Raw genomic sequence first — 18085 nt, 5'->3', positions numbered from 1 at the left:
GTTATATTGAAAAAGCTAATATTGAATAATTGTCTCCCCAAAAAAATTAATATCTTTAAAAACTTTTTATTTAAATTAAAAGTCTTTGAGAATATAATTAAAAACCAGCCAAAATAATATTAATTTATATCTTAGAATTATGTTAAAGTGAATACATAATAATAAAATTAAAATAGAAAATGTAATAGAAATTAATTTATTGTCTCTTTTTGATAACTATAAAATATTTAAAAATGAAAGTAAAATAGATACATTTAATAATATCTATCTATCAATCAATCTTAAATAAATAAATAAGTTTTTATATTACATTAAAAAAGAGGAATAGCAAATAAAAATAAACATTTGGGAAAAGTGGTGATATAAAATAAGGCTAATAAGCAAATGAAAAGTAATAGATTTGAATAAAAGAAATTAACAAAGATAATACAATAAAAATTAAATAAAAAATAAATCTGATTATAAAGGAAAGCTTGGGCTCGCTATATAAGAGGAAAAGTGAGGTCTGGAGCAATATTTTTTAGACTAGCTTTTTAAAACAAATTTATAACAAATGTTATAAATTTGTTTTAAAAAGCTAGTCTAAAAAATATTGCTCCAGACCTCACTTTTCCTCTTATATCTCGCTTACCTTTGTCGCAACAATCTTTCATTTATTTATTTACATATATACATATAAAAAATAAGCTTGGTATAGAAGCAAATGGTTATGTTAGGAAATAAATTATTTGATTGATAAGAGAAAAAGAAAGAAAAAATATTTACGAATAAACAATCAAACAAAAATTGCATTGAAATTCATCATTTAATTAAAAAAATCAATGAAAATTAATTATAAAGGATAAAAACGAAAAGAAATTTATACAATAAAAGAAAAGCAAATTAAGGAAAGAACAAATGAAAAAGACATTGGTTTTACTATTATTAGTCACTCGTAATTACAATATTATGAATCATTTATAATTCAATAAGTCTATAAAAGCAACTGTAAAGTTATTCGTTTATTCATGGGAAGTTTGAAAATAAAAATCTAGTTATTCTTAGCAGATCCTTAGAAAAATATTTTAAAAAGAGTTGAATAGATTTGCGTATATTACAAAAATGTAGTTGAATGGTTTTTCCAAAGGCCCAATAAAAATTCAATCAATAAATAGGAAAAAACGAAATAGGCAGCATATTGATTTAAAATAAAACAAAAATTTATTAGGCTAACATTTGTATTACACAATACTTTCCAGAATGGACAATATCTTTGAAGTTGACTTTTTTGACAAGATATAAATAATCACTTTCACTCATTAACTTAATTTGATTCACATTATTTTAAAAATAATTTATTTAGTTGTTCTTAGCAAACAATTTGATTCCTACACTCTCACCAACAAAGCTTCCACTTCAAGTTAAGGTGCTGAATTAGATACTTAAGATTTAGTTGATGTCTTAAAGCACAATTTCGGTTCATTGATTTCCAAGCCTTCTGAAAAAGCTTTGAACTTTATTAAGGAAGCTGGTAAGACTGCTGCAACTATTTTCAACCCTGTTAGAGCTAATTTCCTCATCCTTATCAATGGAAATATGGATAAGAAATTTAAGGAAATGATTGTTGGCAGCTCAACCATTAAGGCTACTTTGAACTTAGAAAATACTGGATCCAACCATCTCTTTGATCAAATCTTCAACACAGGTAAAGCTGAAATAAAATATAAATTTTGACATTAATTAATATTTCTCAAGCAAGCAAAATATTATGTATAATTAATATCAGATGCAAAAATAAAATATCATTAGATTTATTGATCATAAAATTAACTATCATTCAAAAACAAACTTTGTAGCTAATTCATATTAATTAATTGCAAATATATCTTTCTTAATAGATGGATCATCCTGCAATTTGAACATATAAATCTAAATAAAAATCTATTTTAAATGTTAGCAAATAAATAAATAATTTATTTTTATATTATACAGAAAGCACTGAATCTTTGATTAACTCAGTTTACAGTTTCTCTGAAGAATAAATTAAAAAGGAATTCTATATCTTCTCTCAAGATAAGAGCTTCAGCAACTACTTTGAAAACTTCGGTGTTTCTGTCACTGTTGATGAAAGTGTAAGAGAAAATTTTTATTTTTTATAATAAACTTTGAGTATATAAAACTCATAGCTTATATGGGCATTTGTTTTTAAGTAAAAGCTAAATAAATATTAAAATACCTAAAGCTATTCAACATTGAAACAATTAAAGCATGCATATTTAAAAATAAAAATTCTAAAAGTTAATGATTTTAATTTTGTTATATTGATAGGGAAATGTCCATATCGAAGATAAGTAAGTTAACGAAGTACACAAAGCAGAAAGATTCCAAAAGTGCGTCAATATGGCCGTTAGCGGAAAATTCAGATACGATGCTACTCAAAATGTTATTTAGAATTTATCTACTTAACAAAAAATTAACATTGACTCTTCTAATGCTGAAGAAATGAAATATTTCCTTACTGAATTATGCGGTATGACTTTAGTATCTTCTTCATTCAAGAAGGATAATGCTTCTTTCTTGGCTATCGAAGTTACCTCTTTGCCCAAGCTTTAAAAGGTTCTTTCCCAAGAAAACTATATTATTGCTTAAGAAATCCTTACTGAATCCTTAAAGAAAGTAAAAATAAACTATTTTAACGAGCATTGAGTAATTTTACTTTTAAAAACTAGGTTATTGGTCACTATTAATTAGTTCATTAGAATAATTACTTCGGTCAAGTTATCTTTGCTGAAGAAGAATAAGATAAAACTTTTTTAGTTTCTTAAGAATCTAAGAAGATGAAGGTTAGAGTCCTTAAATAAGTAAAGCTCACTGTAAATAAATTATCCCTTTAATTTTATAGTAAGTATTTTAATTTTTATAATAGGAACAATAACAATATTAAGCCAATCTTTATACCTTGAGATCTTGGTTTGGAATTTTCTTTGTTTTATCTGTTGCTTTCATTTTAATTGCCATATTCAACGTTGAAATTACAAAGGACTCTCTTTTGTATGCCAAGTTTATTGCTGAAGAACGTAGATGATACTAATCTTTCTATTCAATATAAGTTTATCAACTACTATTAATCCTTTACAAAAATAAATATTTCTAATTTATTTTGTTTATCATTTTTTATTTTTATTTGTAAGGTTTTTTGAATCTTTACACAATCCTCTTAATTTTTTAGCATTTTAAAATTATTCAGCATCATTATCATTTAATTTATCTTTAAAATTGTGTTTTTACATATGTTGAAAAATAAATACAATTATCAATTTATTTGTTTTTAAAATGTTAAATTCATATTTATTGACGAAATAAATTATTAAAAAGTTAATTAAACATAAAAACAAAAAAAATTATTTATTTTGTATTAAATTAATTATAAACTTTTAATTATTTTGAAAATATAATGAAATTACAAAAAATTGTTTTAATTTAGAGATTTTGAAGTTGTTTATTATAAAAATTTTAAAAGAAATTGTCTTTCAATATAATAATAAATGCTATTAATTTCTACTTCAAATAAAAATTTCCAGGTGATCCTACAATAACTCACTTTTCTCTTTATTTATTTGTATGTTTGTTTGTTTACTTTTTTTTCTATAAATATTTTATTAGCACACTAAGAATAAAAATTAGTAGAAAAACTGTGAAAGTTAAGATTAATAATTTTTAAAATTAATTAGTTAGTCAATATTATAAAATAGATGAATAAATTAACTAAATATTATAAATATTTCTCTTAGTTAGTTATAAATTTATTTATTCTAAAAAATCCCTTTTTATTAATGAATTAGCTAAATTTTTAAATTTAAAAAACCTAATAATAAGAAATTTGATAATAAAAAAAACATTTTTTTGTTTGATAATAAAATATAAATCTCTTTGATTTCACAAACAAACTGAACAATAAAATAGTTATTTTTAATCAGCTTTAAAATATATATTTAAATATTTTATTAAAAAATCATTCTATTTTTCAAATCCAGTTAAATAGCTTTCCGAACTTAAGATATCTTAAACTAATTTCCATGACATAGTTTGTGACAGCTATGATTGAGAAAACAGTTACCAACTCATTGTTAGCTTCTTCAGGAACTCCTTCGAACTTTAATTCAAAGTATTCTGATAATTCTGGGAAAAGATTCATTGAAAAAATGAAGGAACCAGCTAAACATGCAATTAATATTTTAAAGAACTTTGTGTGTTTAGAAAATCCTTCCATATGAGGTTCACCTCCATTGTTGAAAAGGAAAATGCAAGTTTAAGATAACAAGCTGAATAAGAAAATTGTAGTGTTTAGGAATGTTGGCTTAAACTCTTAATCGTGAGTAATTGCAAGATCTTCCTTTGTTGAGTATTTCAAACCAATATCAACACACTTAGAATTTCCATATAAGTGCAAGGCTACCTATCCAATTACAGAAAGGAAGAAGTAAGGCTCGAAAATTGTGCTAACAGGTTTAACGGGAGATATTTGTTTTAAAGGCTTAGAATTTGAAAATTAATAAAAGGCTATAGCTGAGGTTATACCAAGAATAGTTTATTAAGTTTCTGAGAATTTAAGAGCTTCTAAGTTAAGAACAGAGAGATTGTAAGCAGAAAGGAGTGAATTAAGGGCTAAAATCTTATAAGTTTAAATTGTTGTTACAAGAGTGCAAATACCTTAACGAAGTAAAATAATAACACATCTGATAGAATTTGAATGCTTGTTAGTAAAAGGAGCAGCAATACAAGCATCGCCAACTTTGTACTCTATCGAATCTCCAAACATGCTTTAGTTTTTCTTTTTCTCTTACTCTTCTTTCATATATTACATCATTTTTTTGTAATCTGTTTTATTAAAATTTAGTTAAATTATAATAAATAATTGAAGGAAAATTGGAAATATTCATAATATTATTAATTTATTTATCTATTTTTATATTAAATCAAAAATGAAAATTTTCAAATTATCAAAAAATATTTCCTTATCTAAAAATAAATAAATTAAAATAATTTTAATTTTAGAAAAATAAATAAATATTCATTCGATAAATTTAATTTCAGAAACTTTTGAATAGTCTTGAAAGTAAATATTCGATAAATTGAATTTAAAAAACTTTTAAATAGTCTTCAAAGTAAGTAAATAAAATTAATGCTAAGGATAGGTAAAATTTTATTAAAATAAATCGAGGATATATTTCATTTTTTTAGTCTGTCATAGAAAGTTATTAAATAAATTTTAATAATTTTTGAAGAAAAAAAAAATATTTTATTTAAAATTACCTCTTTTAATTTCTTCTTGGATCTTTTTCTTTCTTTCTTTTTCTTATCTACGTTCTTAAGGGTTATCTTCTTTGATACCAACAAGAGCAATACCTAAATCAGCCTTTTTAAGAGCTCCTACATCATTTGTACCATCACCACACATTAAGCAATGCTCACCTGCTTATCTCAATGTGAATATGATATGTTCTTTCTGAGCTGGAGAAGTACGAGCATAAATTTAAACATGCTTGTAAATAATTTTTTGAAGGTCTAGAGGAGTTTTTCTTATCATCACATCAATAGTAGGTCCTATTAAGCAAAGAGTATACTTCTGGCATATGTCTTTAAGTTCTTAAAGAGTAATATTAGCTTTTTTTTCTTTTTCTTCAGAATCAATCCAAACAAAATTTTAACCATCTTTGGTTTCTAAAACGAGATAATCATGAGGACCAAAATCAAGCTTATTGCTAACTGCAACAGCTGTCAAAATATTATCACCTGTAATCATTAAAAGCTAGTATTTAGCTTGTTACAAGATAGTAATGTACTGTTTGGTATCAAATTTTAGAGGTGAGTCACAAATAAAAAGACCAGCAAATGTAAGATTTTTTTCAATATCTTATCTTTCAACATCGTTTAAGTTCATATCAGGATTTAACTTTCCATATGCTAAACTAAGTACTCTGTAGCCAAGCTTGGAATAGTACTTGTATGCCTTAACATAGTTTGGTGGAACTTCTGTTAAAAGCTATTCAATAGTTTCTGGAGCACCTTTACATAAAACTCTATATTCTTTGCTTGCACCTTCACCTTCCCAGTGGACAACAGTAGACATTCTTTTTAAATCACTCTTGAAAGGGAACATGTTAATAATTCTGCATTCAGCTCCTTTCTTTTTTGCTATTTTTGTTCCAGAATTATAGGTCCATTCGCTTTCTTCAAAGAATAATGTTTCAATAGGGTCACCTAATTATTAATTAAAATTAAAGTAATTATTTCAATTTCAAAAGTTGAATATAATCTAAAATTTTCTTTTTATCAAAATAAAGATTTTGCAAAAGTTAAATTTATATTTAATATTGTTTGTTTTTATTATAAGTTTTGTAAGATGGATTTATACCTTAAAGTTTTTTATCAGTTTGTAAAAGGGAGTGACAACCAGCAAGAACACATTAAGCTTGAATGTTTACATCAGATTTACCTTTGAGAGTCTTAAAATCTTGAGTGTTATCAACAATACCTTTAAACTTCAATGTATCACTTGTAAGAGTACCAGTCTTGTCAAAAGCGCACATGGTAATTTTACCTCCAAATGGAATTCTATATGGTTCAGTACAGAAAATTTTCTTTCTTTGAAGATATAAAAGTGAGCTGTTAACTGCGATAGTTAGAATCATAGGAAGTTCAGGAGGAACTACAGTGGTAATAATAAGTATACAACGAATGAAAAGCTTATTTTTGCTTCTTTCTTAATCTTCCAATCCATGAATTAAAACGTAAGCTGAAGAAATAATAGAGAAGATCAAGAGTACAAAGATTAAAGCAAAAGCGTCTTTCTACTTAATTTAAACATTTTCATTATTGAAAATGACAGTACGAATGAGTTTGCCTTTTGATGTATCAAAACCTGTTCTAAGAACGTAAGCTAAACAAGATTATTTATCTGGTCTATTTCTAATACTTTCAGGATATCTATCACTTGGGAAAGTTTAAATAACTTCTGTACCACAAAATAGAACTGAGTTTTTGTGTTTATTCTTTAAATCTAGGATTTCATCACCATGTACCTTAGTATTTAAATTTAACAAAAATAAAAAAATTAAATTTTAAATCAAAAATATAAAAATAAATTCATTCAATTTTTTATTTTAAATTATTTAAAATTTAATTTCTCCTGAATTTCAAAATATTAAACATGCTGTTTGCTATTTACCTTTTCTATGGAGTCCTTGATTTAAGGTACAGACTCACCAGTAAGTACTGACTCGTTAACAACACATGTACCAGAGAGAATAAGCATATCACATGGAAGATATTTAAAAGTATTTGCATTCGAGCTTTCAGTTACGAATAACTTTTAAGGGAATAAATGAGCATATGGAATTTGCTACTTTAAGTATTCTTCATCTGAAATTTAGTTTGTAGTTTCAGCTGCTTTTATGCTTTCTGCAGTTTGAATTTGAACAATATCTCCAGGCATAAGTTCTTCAGAGCTTATTTTAACCCACTTTTTATCTCTTAATACATTAATGTATTGAGGTTATAACTTCATTTAACGAAGCATCATCATAGTTCTCATACGTTGAATAACAACAGTAAAGGCACTCATAAATAGCATAAATAATGTTAATAATGAGTAAAATCTGTTTTCATCCATAAGCCATAAGGAAACACTGAAAATCTAAAAGAATGAGAAAGGTCTTTTGTAAATTAAAAATAAAAAGTAAGTTAATATTTTTATGAGTCTTTTATTAGCTTCAAACTTAAGCGCTTTATATTTTTATAACTAAAATTTAGTTGATTAAATAAATATTAAATGTTGCCCTCAAACGATAAAGTAAGTATTATTGTTTAAGACACAATATTTTTGTTAAGCTTTTAAGTTTTTATTAAATCATTTTATTGAATTAATTCAAATTACTCCATAATTTAATCCTTGAAAACATCTGCAAATTTTCTGATAGGAATTTCAAGAGAATTTAAATCAAAATTAGTTGTATCTTGCTTGACTTCAAGGCTTTAGAAATCCTTGATTTTAAGATCTTTGAGGCAAGGTTTTAGGCGATAAAATTCTCTTTTTTCATTATTAAATATGTATTTTTTTTCAGTAAAATGAATGAAAAAGATGTCATTATCAGTATCATATTTCAAAGGAACTATCTCATAGACAGTACGAACAGATTTCTTTTCAAAATGGACAAAAACAAAAGTTGCGTTATTTAAGGCATCATCAGATTTGTCTTTACCAAAAGATGAAAAACATATTTTAGCCTTCATTCTCTAAGACCAATGTCCTAATAAGTAAGCTATACAATTTAAAAATGCTGATACTATAACCGCTAATCTAGGGTAAACATCATCCTCTTCAGAAGACTCGTACCACCAATACAAAACTGCTGAGTGTATGAATATGAATGGAAACACATCATACCTAAAAAGCTTTTTCTTTTCTTTTAAAAGAGTAAAATCTATTGAAGTTGATTTTACCATCTTAGAAACTTATTAATTAATTATGTTTTCTTATTCCTTTTATTTATTTAAATGAATACACCTTTTATTTTTGATAAAGAATTAATTATTTGTATCTAATTTAATTTTTTAACTTATTTAACAATTTATTTTATTCTTTTCTTTTTAATTCTTCCTGTTTTCTTTTTATACATTAATTAAATCTTAAATTCGCGTAAAATACAAAGTAAATTCATATTTATTATCATATATATTTATTTTAATTTATTAAACGTGTTGAATTTCTACTTTCTACTTGCTTTATATCATACATATCTCAATAAACTATACAATCATTTAATCAAAAAAAAATAAAAATTAAAATTGATTTTTTTAAAAAGAATATCTAATAATAATAGGAAAATCAAAAGAAAAAACTTTTAAAATAATGAACAAAGTGGATATATTGGTTTAGAATATTATTCATAATTATATATTTTTATTTAATAAGCATTTTAATGTTAACAAATGCTCATCTTGAATTATTTTTTATCTTATTTTAAAAAGTTTTTTTATTATAATTTTGTTTTTAAAAAAATTAATACTTTTTGAACATTTTAGATTGACTTTCAAGTAAAATTATGAAAAAAATCTTGGTTTTTCAAAAATATAAATACTGTAGATCCTTTAATATTAAGATCTCCATAGATAGATAGGTATAAATACAAATATTTTTTTAGTTATAAAATTTTTAAAAAATAAACCTTAAAGAAAAAAGTCTTTATGTATGAGGATTTACAGTAATTATATACTTATTATTGTTTTTTAAAAATAAAACAATTTATGTATGCTTTAATCGGATTAAAGACCAAGAAAAGGGTAATTTATTAATTAAACTGATTTCCTAAATAATTAAATTTTAAAATTGATATTTGATTTAAAAGAAAAATTAATTTCAAAAAAATTAAATTTAGATTTACTATTTTCTCAAAAATAAATTTTTTAATCGAATTATTAAATAATTATATTTTATATTCGTGCATATATATAAAAAGTTGAATTTAAATATTTTTACTTAAATTTTAATTAAATTTTATTAATTTAAATATTATCATTTATCAATGTGCTAAACATTTTTATAGCTTTTATTGATTATTTAAAATATCTAATAAAGAATCTAGCCCATCATTAGTTATTTCACCATTTTACTTTTATTGTTTATTTAAAACTTTTGATAGCCAGCTAAAGCCTTCATAAATCCCTTCACCATTTAACGAACAGCATCTTTATATATGCCATTCACCTATTCCTTTAATTGTATGCATTTAAAGCTTTTCTTAGATTTCACTCACACTCATAACAGCAATATCCTATTTATTTGCTAGTATTAAAACTGGAATACCAATCATTCTTTCAATAATAATTTTTAAAGCTTACTTAACATCGTTCATTCTATTACTATCTGTAGAATCTAAAACATAAATTAATCCATGGTTAAAATAAGAATAATAATCACATAATTATCTATTTTTCTTCTAATCAGGAATATCCCAAATAATAAACTTAAGATTTTTATATTAAACAGACTTGATATTAGATATATAAGTAGGAATAATTTAAACTTATTCTTTAAGCTTTATTAAATCTAGAACTGTAGTTTTACCAGCTCCATCTAATCCTAACATTAATAATCTTCTTTCTCTTTTATTTCGATGAGAGTAGTAAGCTTTTGCTATAAATTGACCCATTTTTGATAGATTTTGTTTTTTTTCGTGTTTTTTAATTTAAATGATTGATTTTTTTATTTTATTGAATACTGTAAATATATTTAATTATTGAAATTTAACCTGACAATATTAAAAAATTGTATAATTAAATTAATAAATATTCCTATTTTTCTGACAAGGAAATAAGATTAATAAACTAAAATAAGTTTTTATTTTTTTTCATCTCATGATTTTTGTTTATTTGTCAACTTGATAAAAGTTAGGTTTTTTGTATAAATATAGAAAAGGATAATATTTTTTAATGTAAAAGGCTTAGTCTTTTTTATTCATTATTTTAATTTTAATTTAAGTTCTTTTTGTTTTTATTTATTTTATTAGCATTGAAATAATATTTTCAACTTAAACAAATAATAAGGACCATACAATGGTAAAATTTCATTCTTAGGTATTTTATGAAATTACCTTGAATAAAAAACATAAAATTAAAATTTAATAAAAATACACATAAAATTAGTTATTAATACTTTAACTTCTAAATAAGTTAAAATGATAGATACTAAATAAAATCAATATAAAATTTATAAATTGATTAATGTATCAAAATTAGAGTTAAGCATATATAATATATTTGAAATATTGATATTTAATAAAAAATTCTTAAAATAATGATATCGACCTATTTCTATTCATATTTTTTTTTATTTGTTTATGGTAAATATTATCTAAATTTTCGATTTATCGAGATTCAATTAAGTTTTTTCTTTAAAATTAAAAAAATGTGCAAAATATGAAATAGATATAAATATTTAAGATGGATGGATGGAAAATTAGTTTAAAGTATATATGAGTGTATGACTTTTTGAAGTAATTTGCTTATATATTAATAAAAGTCTCAATTTTAAATAATTTTATCATAAATTAATTTTTTAAAATAAAAATGTTCATTACTTCAGATTCAGAAGTTTTCAAGTGATTAAAGTTCATTTAAATAATTGCCCTTCTCACAATAAATATTAAACAATAATTACACTTCAATGCACTTTAATTTTTAAAAATATTTTATACTCAAATTCAAAATTTTTGTAAATTAATAAAAATATTTACAATAAAAAAATATTAAGAGCAATCAAAAAAGTTAAAAATCTTTGTTAAGCTATTTGAATAATACTTATTTTTTTAACTATTTTTTTTAAATTTATTTTTAATTAATTTAGTACGCTTGCTTTTACATCCATCCAATTGTTAGTTCACCATCAATAAAAAAACGAACAAATTAATATAAATTCTTTAATTTTAATGTTAATAAAATTTACTATTGTAATGGTTAAATTTATAGGATTGAGTTATAAATTGGTTCTAAAAATAATTATACTTTACTTAAAAACATTATCCTTTTGACAAAAAATTCATAATTTAGTTTATTAATTTATCAATAAAATAATTATTAAAAGCATAAATATCTATTTTTATATAAAAAATAAAAGAAATATTATAAATTACTTTTAAATAAAAGGTATCAAATGTTTAATTTTTAGTGCTTTTCAATATTTTTATTTCTTTTGTGATGTTATCTTAAAAGTATTTACTAATTTATTGAATCCTTCAAGTTAGAGTATATTTTATTCAAGCCCTTTTTATTCAATAGGAATAAATAATTAGTTTTTTTTTATAGATTAGATAGTTTCATACTTTCTTTAAGTATCATACTATTAAATTCATAGTTGCGAGTCTTTACTTCATTCAATACTAAAAAAAATAAAAATTTAAATATACTGTTTTTTCTTTTTAATAATTTTATTTGCAAAAGGAATTAATCAGAAACAGTCACTAATTTGATGTCCCAATTTTTTTTAAAGCTTTTAATAAAAGTAACAAAATATACTATATGAAAATTAATAAAGTAATTCATAAAATATGCATAATAATTAATTATAAAAAATAATAACAAAAAATTAACTTAAAAATAACATGATCAGCAAATTTCTAAAAAATTTTGATATTTTTGCATAACCCTTTTAATTTAATTCTGCAAAATAAAGTTAAAGAAAAAGAACTTGTATTGGAGGGTTTTTATCCATATCAATAGTCATCGTAACTCTAACTTACTTCTTTTACTTAACTTATGGATATTCTAATAATTAAATGCCACCTAAGTATAGGTCTTAAAGCTTCGTTACTAATGACAACATCAATATATCTATGCATAATGATCTGTTTGCATTTTAATTTACATAATTTTAAGGAAACCGCACCTTAGATGACTTATAAGCTCAAAAAAATAAAACTTATTTGACTTTTGTTGCCTTATTTATTGAAAAGACTTCAACCACATTTAATGTATCCTAAATAGATTTTATCTAATGCTAAAACCCTTAATTAAATGGATTTAAATGTTTAGATATGTCAAAGCTCCCTAATAAATATATTACAACTGGAAATATTAATCAAATTTATTCTGATATAACTATCTTCGTATATAGGTGCTAAGATATTGACTAATTCAAATAAACTGTTCCTGATAATTGCGCTAGCCCAGAAGAAATATCAGATTATTTAACAGACGTAAATAATATGCTAAGTCTTAAACTATACACATCTTAATATAATACAACATCCAAGTCTATTTAAACTAGTTTTAAAAACTAAAATATTTTAATATCTAAAAACCAAAAAATGCTTACAGAATTGAGAGCTCAAAAGCACACTACTACAGTTAAAGATGGCCCTTTAATTCAAAACGAATATGAGTATACTTCTCCTATATCTTTTATAGTCAATAGTCAAGTTTTAGGATCATATGTAAATGACATAAGCTAGCCATTACCATTCAACAATATAATTGAAATTATTTATAGCGTGGATGAAACAGTTTAGTATATAGGCATTCAATATCCTACTTATCCTGAAGTATTAGCTTTATGCAACAGTACTTTAGCTCTCCTTATGTGTTTAGGATTTTTTGGTAGATAGATGGCACAGTAAATCATAAAACAAGAGTTATTCATGCTAACTTTATAAAACATATATAAAGGAACATTCTAAAAAATTTTAAAAGTAAATAATTTACAAGTTTATGATGATATCATCCAATTAGAAGGTTTATCTGAAAGTTATCAAACGCAAACTTAGAACAGCGACGAGCATCAAGGATAAATATTTGTACCGTCTATTATAGCTAAGCAGCAATAATTAATATTGAGCTCAAATACAAGGATCAAATATGATGATAAATAATAAGATGAAGTAAAAGAGTCCATAATTTCTGAAATCTACAGCACTGAATAGTCTCCAAAAAGCAAAATTATTACTAACCAAAATTTTAATATAGAAAAAAGTACTGTCCAACCTTAAATTGGAAAAAAACAAAGAAAGAGGTATAGATCTCCAGAAGATAATAACAAAATATTTAAAAACAATTAAACAGATTATTAATCTATCTCAAAAGGTATTATATTATCAAATTCATAAACAAGTAAATTGCAAAATATGGAAGTTAAATCAAAACTTGATGATTTACCTAAAAAGTAAAATTTATTAGATTGTATAAATTCAAGAATTGATAATTAAAATCTATCAAAGAAAATAGAAAACAAACTATTTAATTTCAAGTAAATCTAAATATTATTTTTATATTAAAAATCAAAATAAATCTTTTTTTTCAGCAAAAATTTTTAATTTTTTTTAATAATAAAGACTGTTCAATAAAAAAAAACATTTAGAGATGAAAGGACTAAACAAAATCACTATTTAATCTATTAAAAACCAAGTAGCTAATAGCTTAGACTTTGTTAGCTTCTATAAAGATATGCTTTTGGTTAAAAAAGCTATTATGATTCTATTGAGTAATGAGTAATTAGCTGCTTTAGAACTCGTAGGTATTACGGATATGTACTTTCAAGATAATATTGATAAAAGTAATATTCTTTCTTTTAAATTTACAAAGATAATTTATTTTAAAAAAATATATTTAGATGATTACAAAAAAAATTACTTTGAAGAATAATTTGAAATTTCATAATCGGATGAATTAAAATCCAAATACATTGAAAGCTTTATAAAAAAGTGCTAGAATATCCAAAATTTGAGTAGCACTGATTAAAGAATATTTTCATCACTAATTTGAAAATTTAATTAAAATTTTTAACTATAATTGTTATTATATAGCTCATAATAGTATAATAAATTTTTGAGTATTAAATAAATTTTAAACAAATTTTTACATGTATATGTCGAAGGAAATAAATTTAGTTTTAAATGTAAAATTAATTTAAAAATATTTGCTAATTTCTTTTAAATTTTAACAATCAAGATTATAATTAATAGTATTTTAGTAACAGATTAAAATATATATCAAATTTAAAATTATAAACTATAATTTTATATAAGTTTAATTGGATACAAATAATATTAGGATTTGATACATAATTTTTAGTAAAATGAAAATTCAATAAGTGATCAAATAGAGAGGATAAGATTTAGAATTGTGATAGACAATATATTGATTATGACCATAAGCACCCATACACCTAACTGAATCATACCTGATGCCTTTAGCCTAGTTATAAAAAGGAGGTGCTACAAATGCATTAGGGGGTTGAGCAATACATCTTCCAACCAAGACTGCTGCGAGAAACATTTAGCTTTTATTTTAAGGAGTAGTATATTTAAAGCTATGAGAGTAAGAAGCATCATCATGAAAGTAAGTACCTTTTCCATACATGCCACCTTATCCCAATCTAAAATCAAAACCTTATTCTGGACTGCTATAAATGACTGAGGGATGTGTAGCGCGTGTTCCATGGAATAACCACTTTTCAGTAGCATCTCCCTTTTCTTTAAGTTTTTATTTTTCAAAAAGATAATTTTTCATTAAGCTTATATTTTAGATTCTTTCTATTTTGGTAATTGGCATGTTTTGCATCGAATTTTAGAAAAGTTGTATAACTTTTTTAGCTTCATCTGAGTTTAAGTTGATTGTTACTAATTTTAGATTATCATCTTATTTTTCCCAGTGTTTAGGCATTCCCAACTCAATCTACAAATCTTCTTTTTCTTGCTTTTAGTCTTAAGGAATTTCTAAAACTGCTTTGTAAATTAAAGGTAAAATATTGTTCAAAGTTTTACGGTAGCCTTATATTGTAATAGATTGATTCCCTACATATATCCACACTTTGTATAGATTTTCAAGTTAAGTAAAAAGTTTTGTGATACCTTTAGGGATGTTTGAGCTAATTTTAATCTCATGTAATATGTACTTGTCTTATTCAATATCTTTTAAAATACATCCTATTAAGTTGATACATTCTTGATTACCCCTTACAACGATTTTAGGTCTCTAGTACACAATATCCTTTTAATTATTTTTCCATTCTTCCTCTTCAATATCTATCTTATCTTCATTCAAAGGATCTTCTTCTAGCATATCATGATCATCTTCATCTTTGTCTGCGCTTTCAGCATTAAAATCAGGAATTGCTTATTTATTATTATCAGTTCTTTGTCCTCCAATCACCTTAACTGTGTCTGTGGAGAAATTTAACTCACAAAAAGTAGAAGTGAATTGATTATTTAATAAATTTATTTAATAACTTATTTATTTTATATCCAATAGTTTATATATCTTTATCATCTTAGATAGAGCTGAGTCTAATTTTTTTTAGGCCATTGTATTATTATTAAAATATGAGTATCCATTACCATCTTCGAAAATGGGAAAGATAGAATTCTAAAGTGTTCCTTGCATTTACATTTTTTAAAGATCTATCCTAAATGTGTCTTTATAAACGTCTTCGTTTTTTGGTTTTTTTTTACTTTTTGGATTTCTCCACACAGCAGGTGCTGACATAATTGGCATCGCACCAAATCCATATACTCCTGGAAACAAATTTGGATTATTTTAATTAAAGGTTACAGCATCACCGTTTAAAACAAATGGAACAGCTTCAAGTCCAATTTGTAAAGCTTTTTTTATTATATCTTTTGTTTCTTATGAAAAATACTTTTTTTCTGCTATATTTCCAGAATAGTAAGAGTTATAACAAATTTTTTTTGGATTCTAAAATATTTGATCTTTGTTTTTTAATAGGTCATTCATCATATTGATAACCCTATTTTCATTGCCTTAAGAAACAAATATCCAAAACTCAGATGGAAGTTTAAAGAAGTTATCTTTTTGGTTTTGTATTTTTTCCTTTAAAAATTATATTATGCATGATAAGTATTTCGAAGAACACGAATTATGTAAAGATAAGCCAAATTGGAAAAATCCTTTGCGGTTACTCTAAATATTTTTCAATACTCGATCCCAAATTAACTTAAGATTAGCTATACAATTCTTTTCTTCTAGTGAAGTTTGGATTATAATTGTTAATGGATAACTTTTTTAAGACTTGCTTTATTCTTCAAAAATAAAATCAATTTCCTACTTTTGCTTGTTATCTTCATTTTGATCAAAGTTTAAAGTATCAATCAAAAGAGAGTTATTCTATTCAATTTCATGCTTTATTGATTTTATTTTTTGCTTAAATATTTTATTGGAATTATAAAGATTTTATGCAAAAGAATCAGTAAAAAGTCCACTTTATGACATATTTATCAAAAAATAGTCAAAAAATTACAAGTTTAGCTAATCAGGCTTATTTATTTGACAAACCTTAATTGCTATTTAGTCATCTATAGTGTACTTCTTTAAGACATCTGGCATGTAGGTATTTGTAGAAAGATCTCCATTCGAATTATCAAAATTTATAAATTTTATCTAAGCCGCTTATTTTAAAATTGTTTGATATGCTTTATTTTTTTTAATAATTCTTTTTATTTTATCATATTCATCTGCATTGCATTCATATTCTTCTTATTTGATACTTTTTTAAACATCTTACAAAAGCATTTCAATCTATTCAATAAAGACTTAGCTTGGATTATCTTCCATTTGATTTTCTTTATCTTTATCAAATTTGAATGTTTCTATAAAGCCTTAATACTCATTTACAGAATAAGTTAATCTAAATATATTTGCAAGATTTTAAATTTCTTTTTATCTAGTATTAAAAAGTACTCTTAAAGCTAAAGAGTCTTTTATTTTATGTATTTAATGTTATTGTTATTAATTTTAGATTTCTGGTTATTTCGGGTAATTGAAATTATTCAAAATCATTTCTGTTATTTATTTTTAATTTAGAATATTTTTTATAATTAATTTATTATTAATAAGTTGATATTTGTATTTATTTTCTTTTTATAATTACGACCATAACTTGCGTCTCTAGCAACTATAAACCAAAAGAAAACTAATATATAGTGTCTCCTTTAATTAATTACTTCCTGTGTCTCTTTCAATAAATATTAGAAAATTTATTTCATGAGAATGAATATTATTTAAAATAATGTATTTATTTTTCTACATAAATATTTTGGCTAAATATTAGATTTAAATAATTTAAGATAAGCTGATTTTATTTTTAAATTGAACACAGATAAAAGATAATCAAATGTTTAATAGCAATTTTTAATGTAAATAATAGATCATGCTTTATAAACAAATTAAAATATATTGAAGAAATTAATTTTTATCAATCATTTTTTTTAGATATAGTAAATTTTAATTTTAATTTTGATTGATCGATTTCTCCTAAACAAAGAAAATATTTATCTTATAATCTAATATTTATTTGTTTTACAATTTCTTTATTTTCAAAAATAATAATGGTTATTAAATTATAAAATTTTAATTTATAATGTAAAAGGTAAAATAAAAATTAATTAAAAATGTAAAATGATTTTTTAGTTTTTAAAATTGTTAAATAATAAATAAATTATGATTTACTTGTTTAATTCCAATTTCTTTAACTTGATACTTTATTTGCAATAATGTTAAATAAATTAATAATGAAATTAGCAGTTTTACTTTTCCTTAA

At 23.1% G+C, this 18085-nt stretch overlaps 5 protein-coding genes across 5 annotated transcripts; 2 read left to right on the top strand and 3 right to left on the bottom strand. All coding sequences in view use genetic code 6, as the record gives it.

The window, feature by feature from the left end:
• Positions 1 to 897: 897 nt before the first annotated feature.
• TTHERM_00696900 (transmembrane protein, putative) lies at positions 898 to 3064 on the top strand (the record flags this gene model as incomplete). The annotated part of the gene is made up of 6 exons (XM_001025602.3): positions 898 to 934; positions 1343 to 1684; positions 1972 to 2111; positions 2308 to 2655; positions 2709 to 2852; positions 2906 to 3064. 6 exons carry the CDS (start codon positions 898 to 900, stop codon positions 3062 to 3064), a joined length of 1170 nt encoding a protein of 389 aa, XP_001025602.2.
• Positions 3065 to 4003: 939 nt separating this feature from the next.
• On the bottom strand, positions 4004 to 8484 carry TTHERM_00696910 (E1-E2 ATPase family protein; the record flags this gene model as incomplete). Its single annotated transcript, XM_001025603.2, has 5 exons — positions 4004 to 4857; positions 5293 to 6240; positions 6395 to 7061; positions 7208 to 7694; positions 7916 to 8484. 5 exons carry the CDS (start codon positions 8482 to 8484, stop codon positions 4004 to 4006), a joined length of 3525 nt encoding a protein of 1174 aa, XP_001025603.2.
• Positions 8485 to 9560: 1076 nt separating this feature from the next.
• On the bottom strand, positions 9561 to 10190 carry TTHERM_00696920 (ADP-ribosylation factor(Arf)/Arf-like (Arl) small GTPase family protein; the record flags this gene model as incomplete). Its single annotated transcript, XM_001025604.1, has 1 exon — positions 9561 to 10190. The coding sequence occupies one exon, from the start codon at positions 10188 to 10190 to the stop codon at positions 9561 to 9563; it is 630 nt and encodes a 209-aa protein (XP_001025604.1).
• Positions 10191 to 12137: 1947 nt separating this feature from the next.
• On the top strand, positions 12138 to 14292 carry TTHERM_00696930 (transmembrane protein, putative; the record flags this gene model as incomplete). The annotated part of the gene is made up of 3 exons (XM_001025605.2): positions 12138 to 13777; positions 13863 to 14083; positions 14141 to 14292. 3 exons carry the CDS (start codon positions 12138 to 12140, stop codon positions 14290 to 14292), a joined length of 2013 nt encoding a protein of 670 aa, XP_001025605.2.
• Positions 14293 to 14613: 321 nt separating this feature from the next.
• On the bottom strand, positions 14614 to 17325 carry TTHERM_00696940 (poly (ADP-ribose) polymerase family protein; the record flags this gene model as incomplete). Its single annotated transcript, XM_001025606.1, has 1 exon — positions 14614 to 17325. The coding sequence occupies one exon, from the start codon at positions 17323 to 17325 to the stop codon at positions 14614 to 14616; it is 2712 nt and encodes a 903-aa protein (XP_001025606.1).
• Between the last annotated feature and the right edge of the window lie 760 nt (positions 17326 to 18085).

Source organism: Tetrahymena thermophila (assembly GCF_000189635.1).
Source record: "Tetrahymena thermophila SB210 genomic scaffold scf_8254187, whole genome shotgun sequence".
Taxonomy (NCBI): domain Eukaryota; phylum Ciliophora; class Oligohymenophorea; order Hymenostomatida; family Tetrahymenidae; genus Tetrahymena; species Tetrahymena thermophila.
Note: the sequence above shows the minus strand (reverse complement) of the source record. Positions and strands in the feature narration are given on the sequence as shown.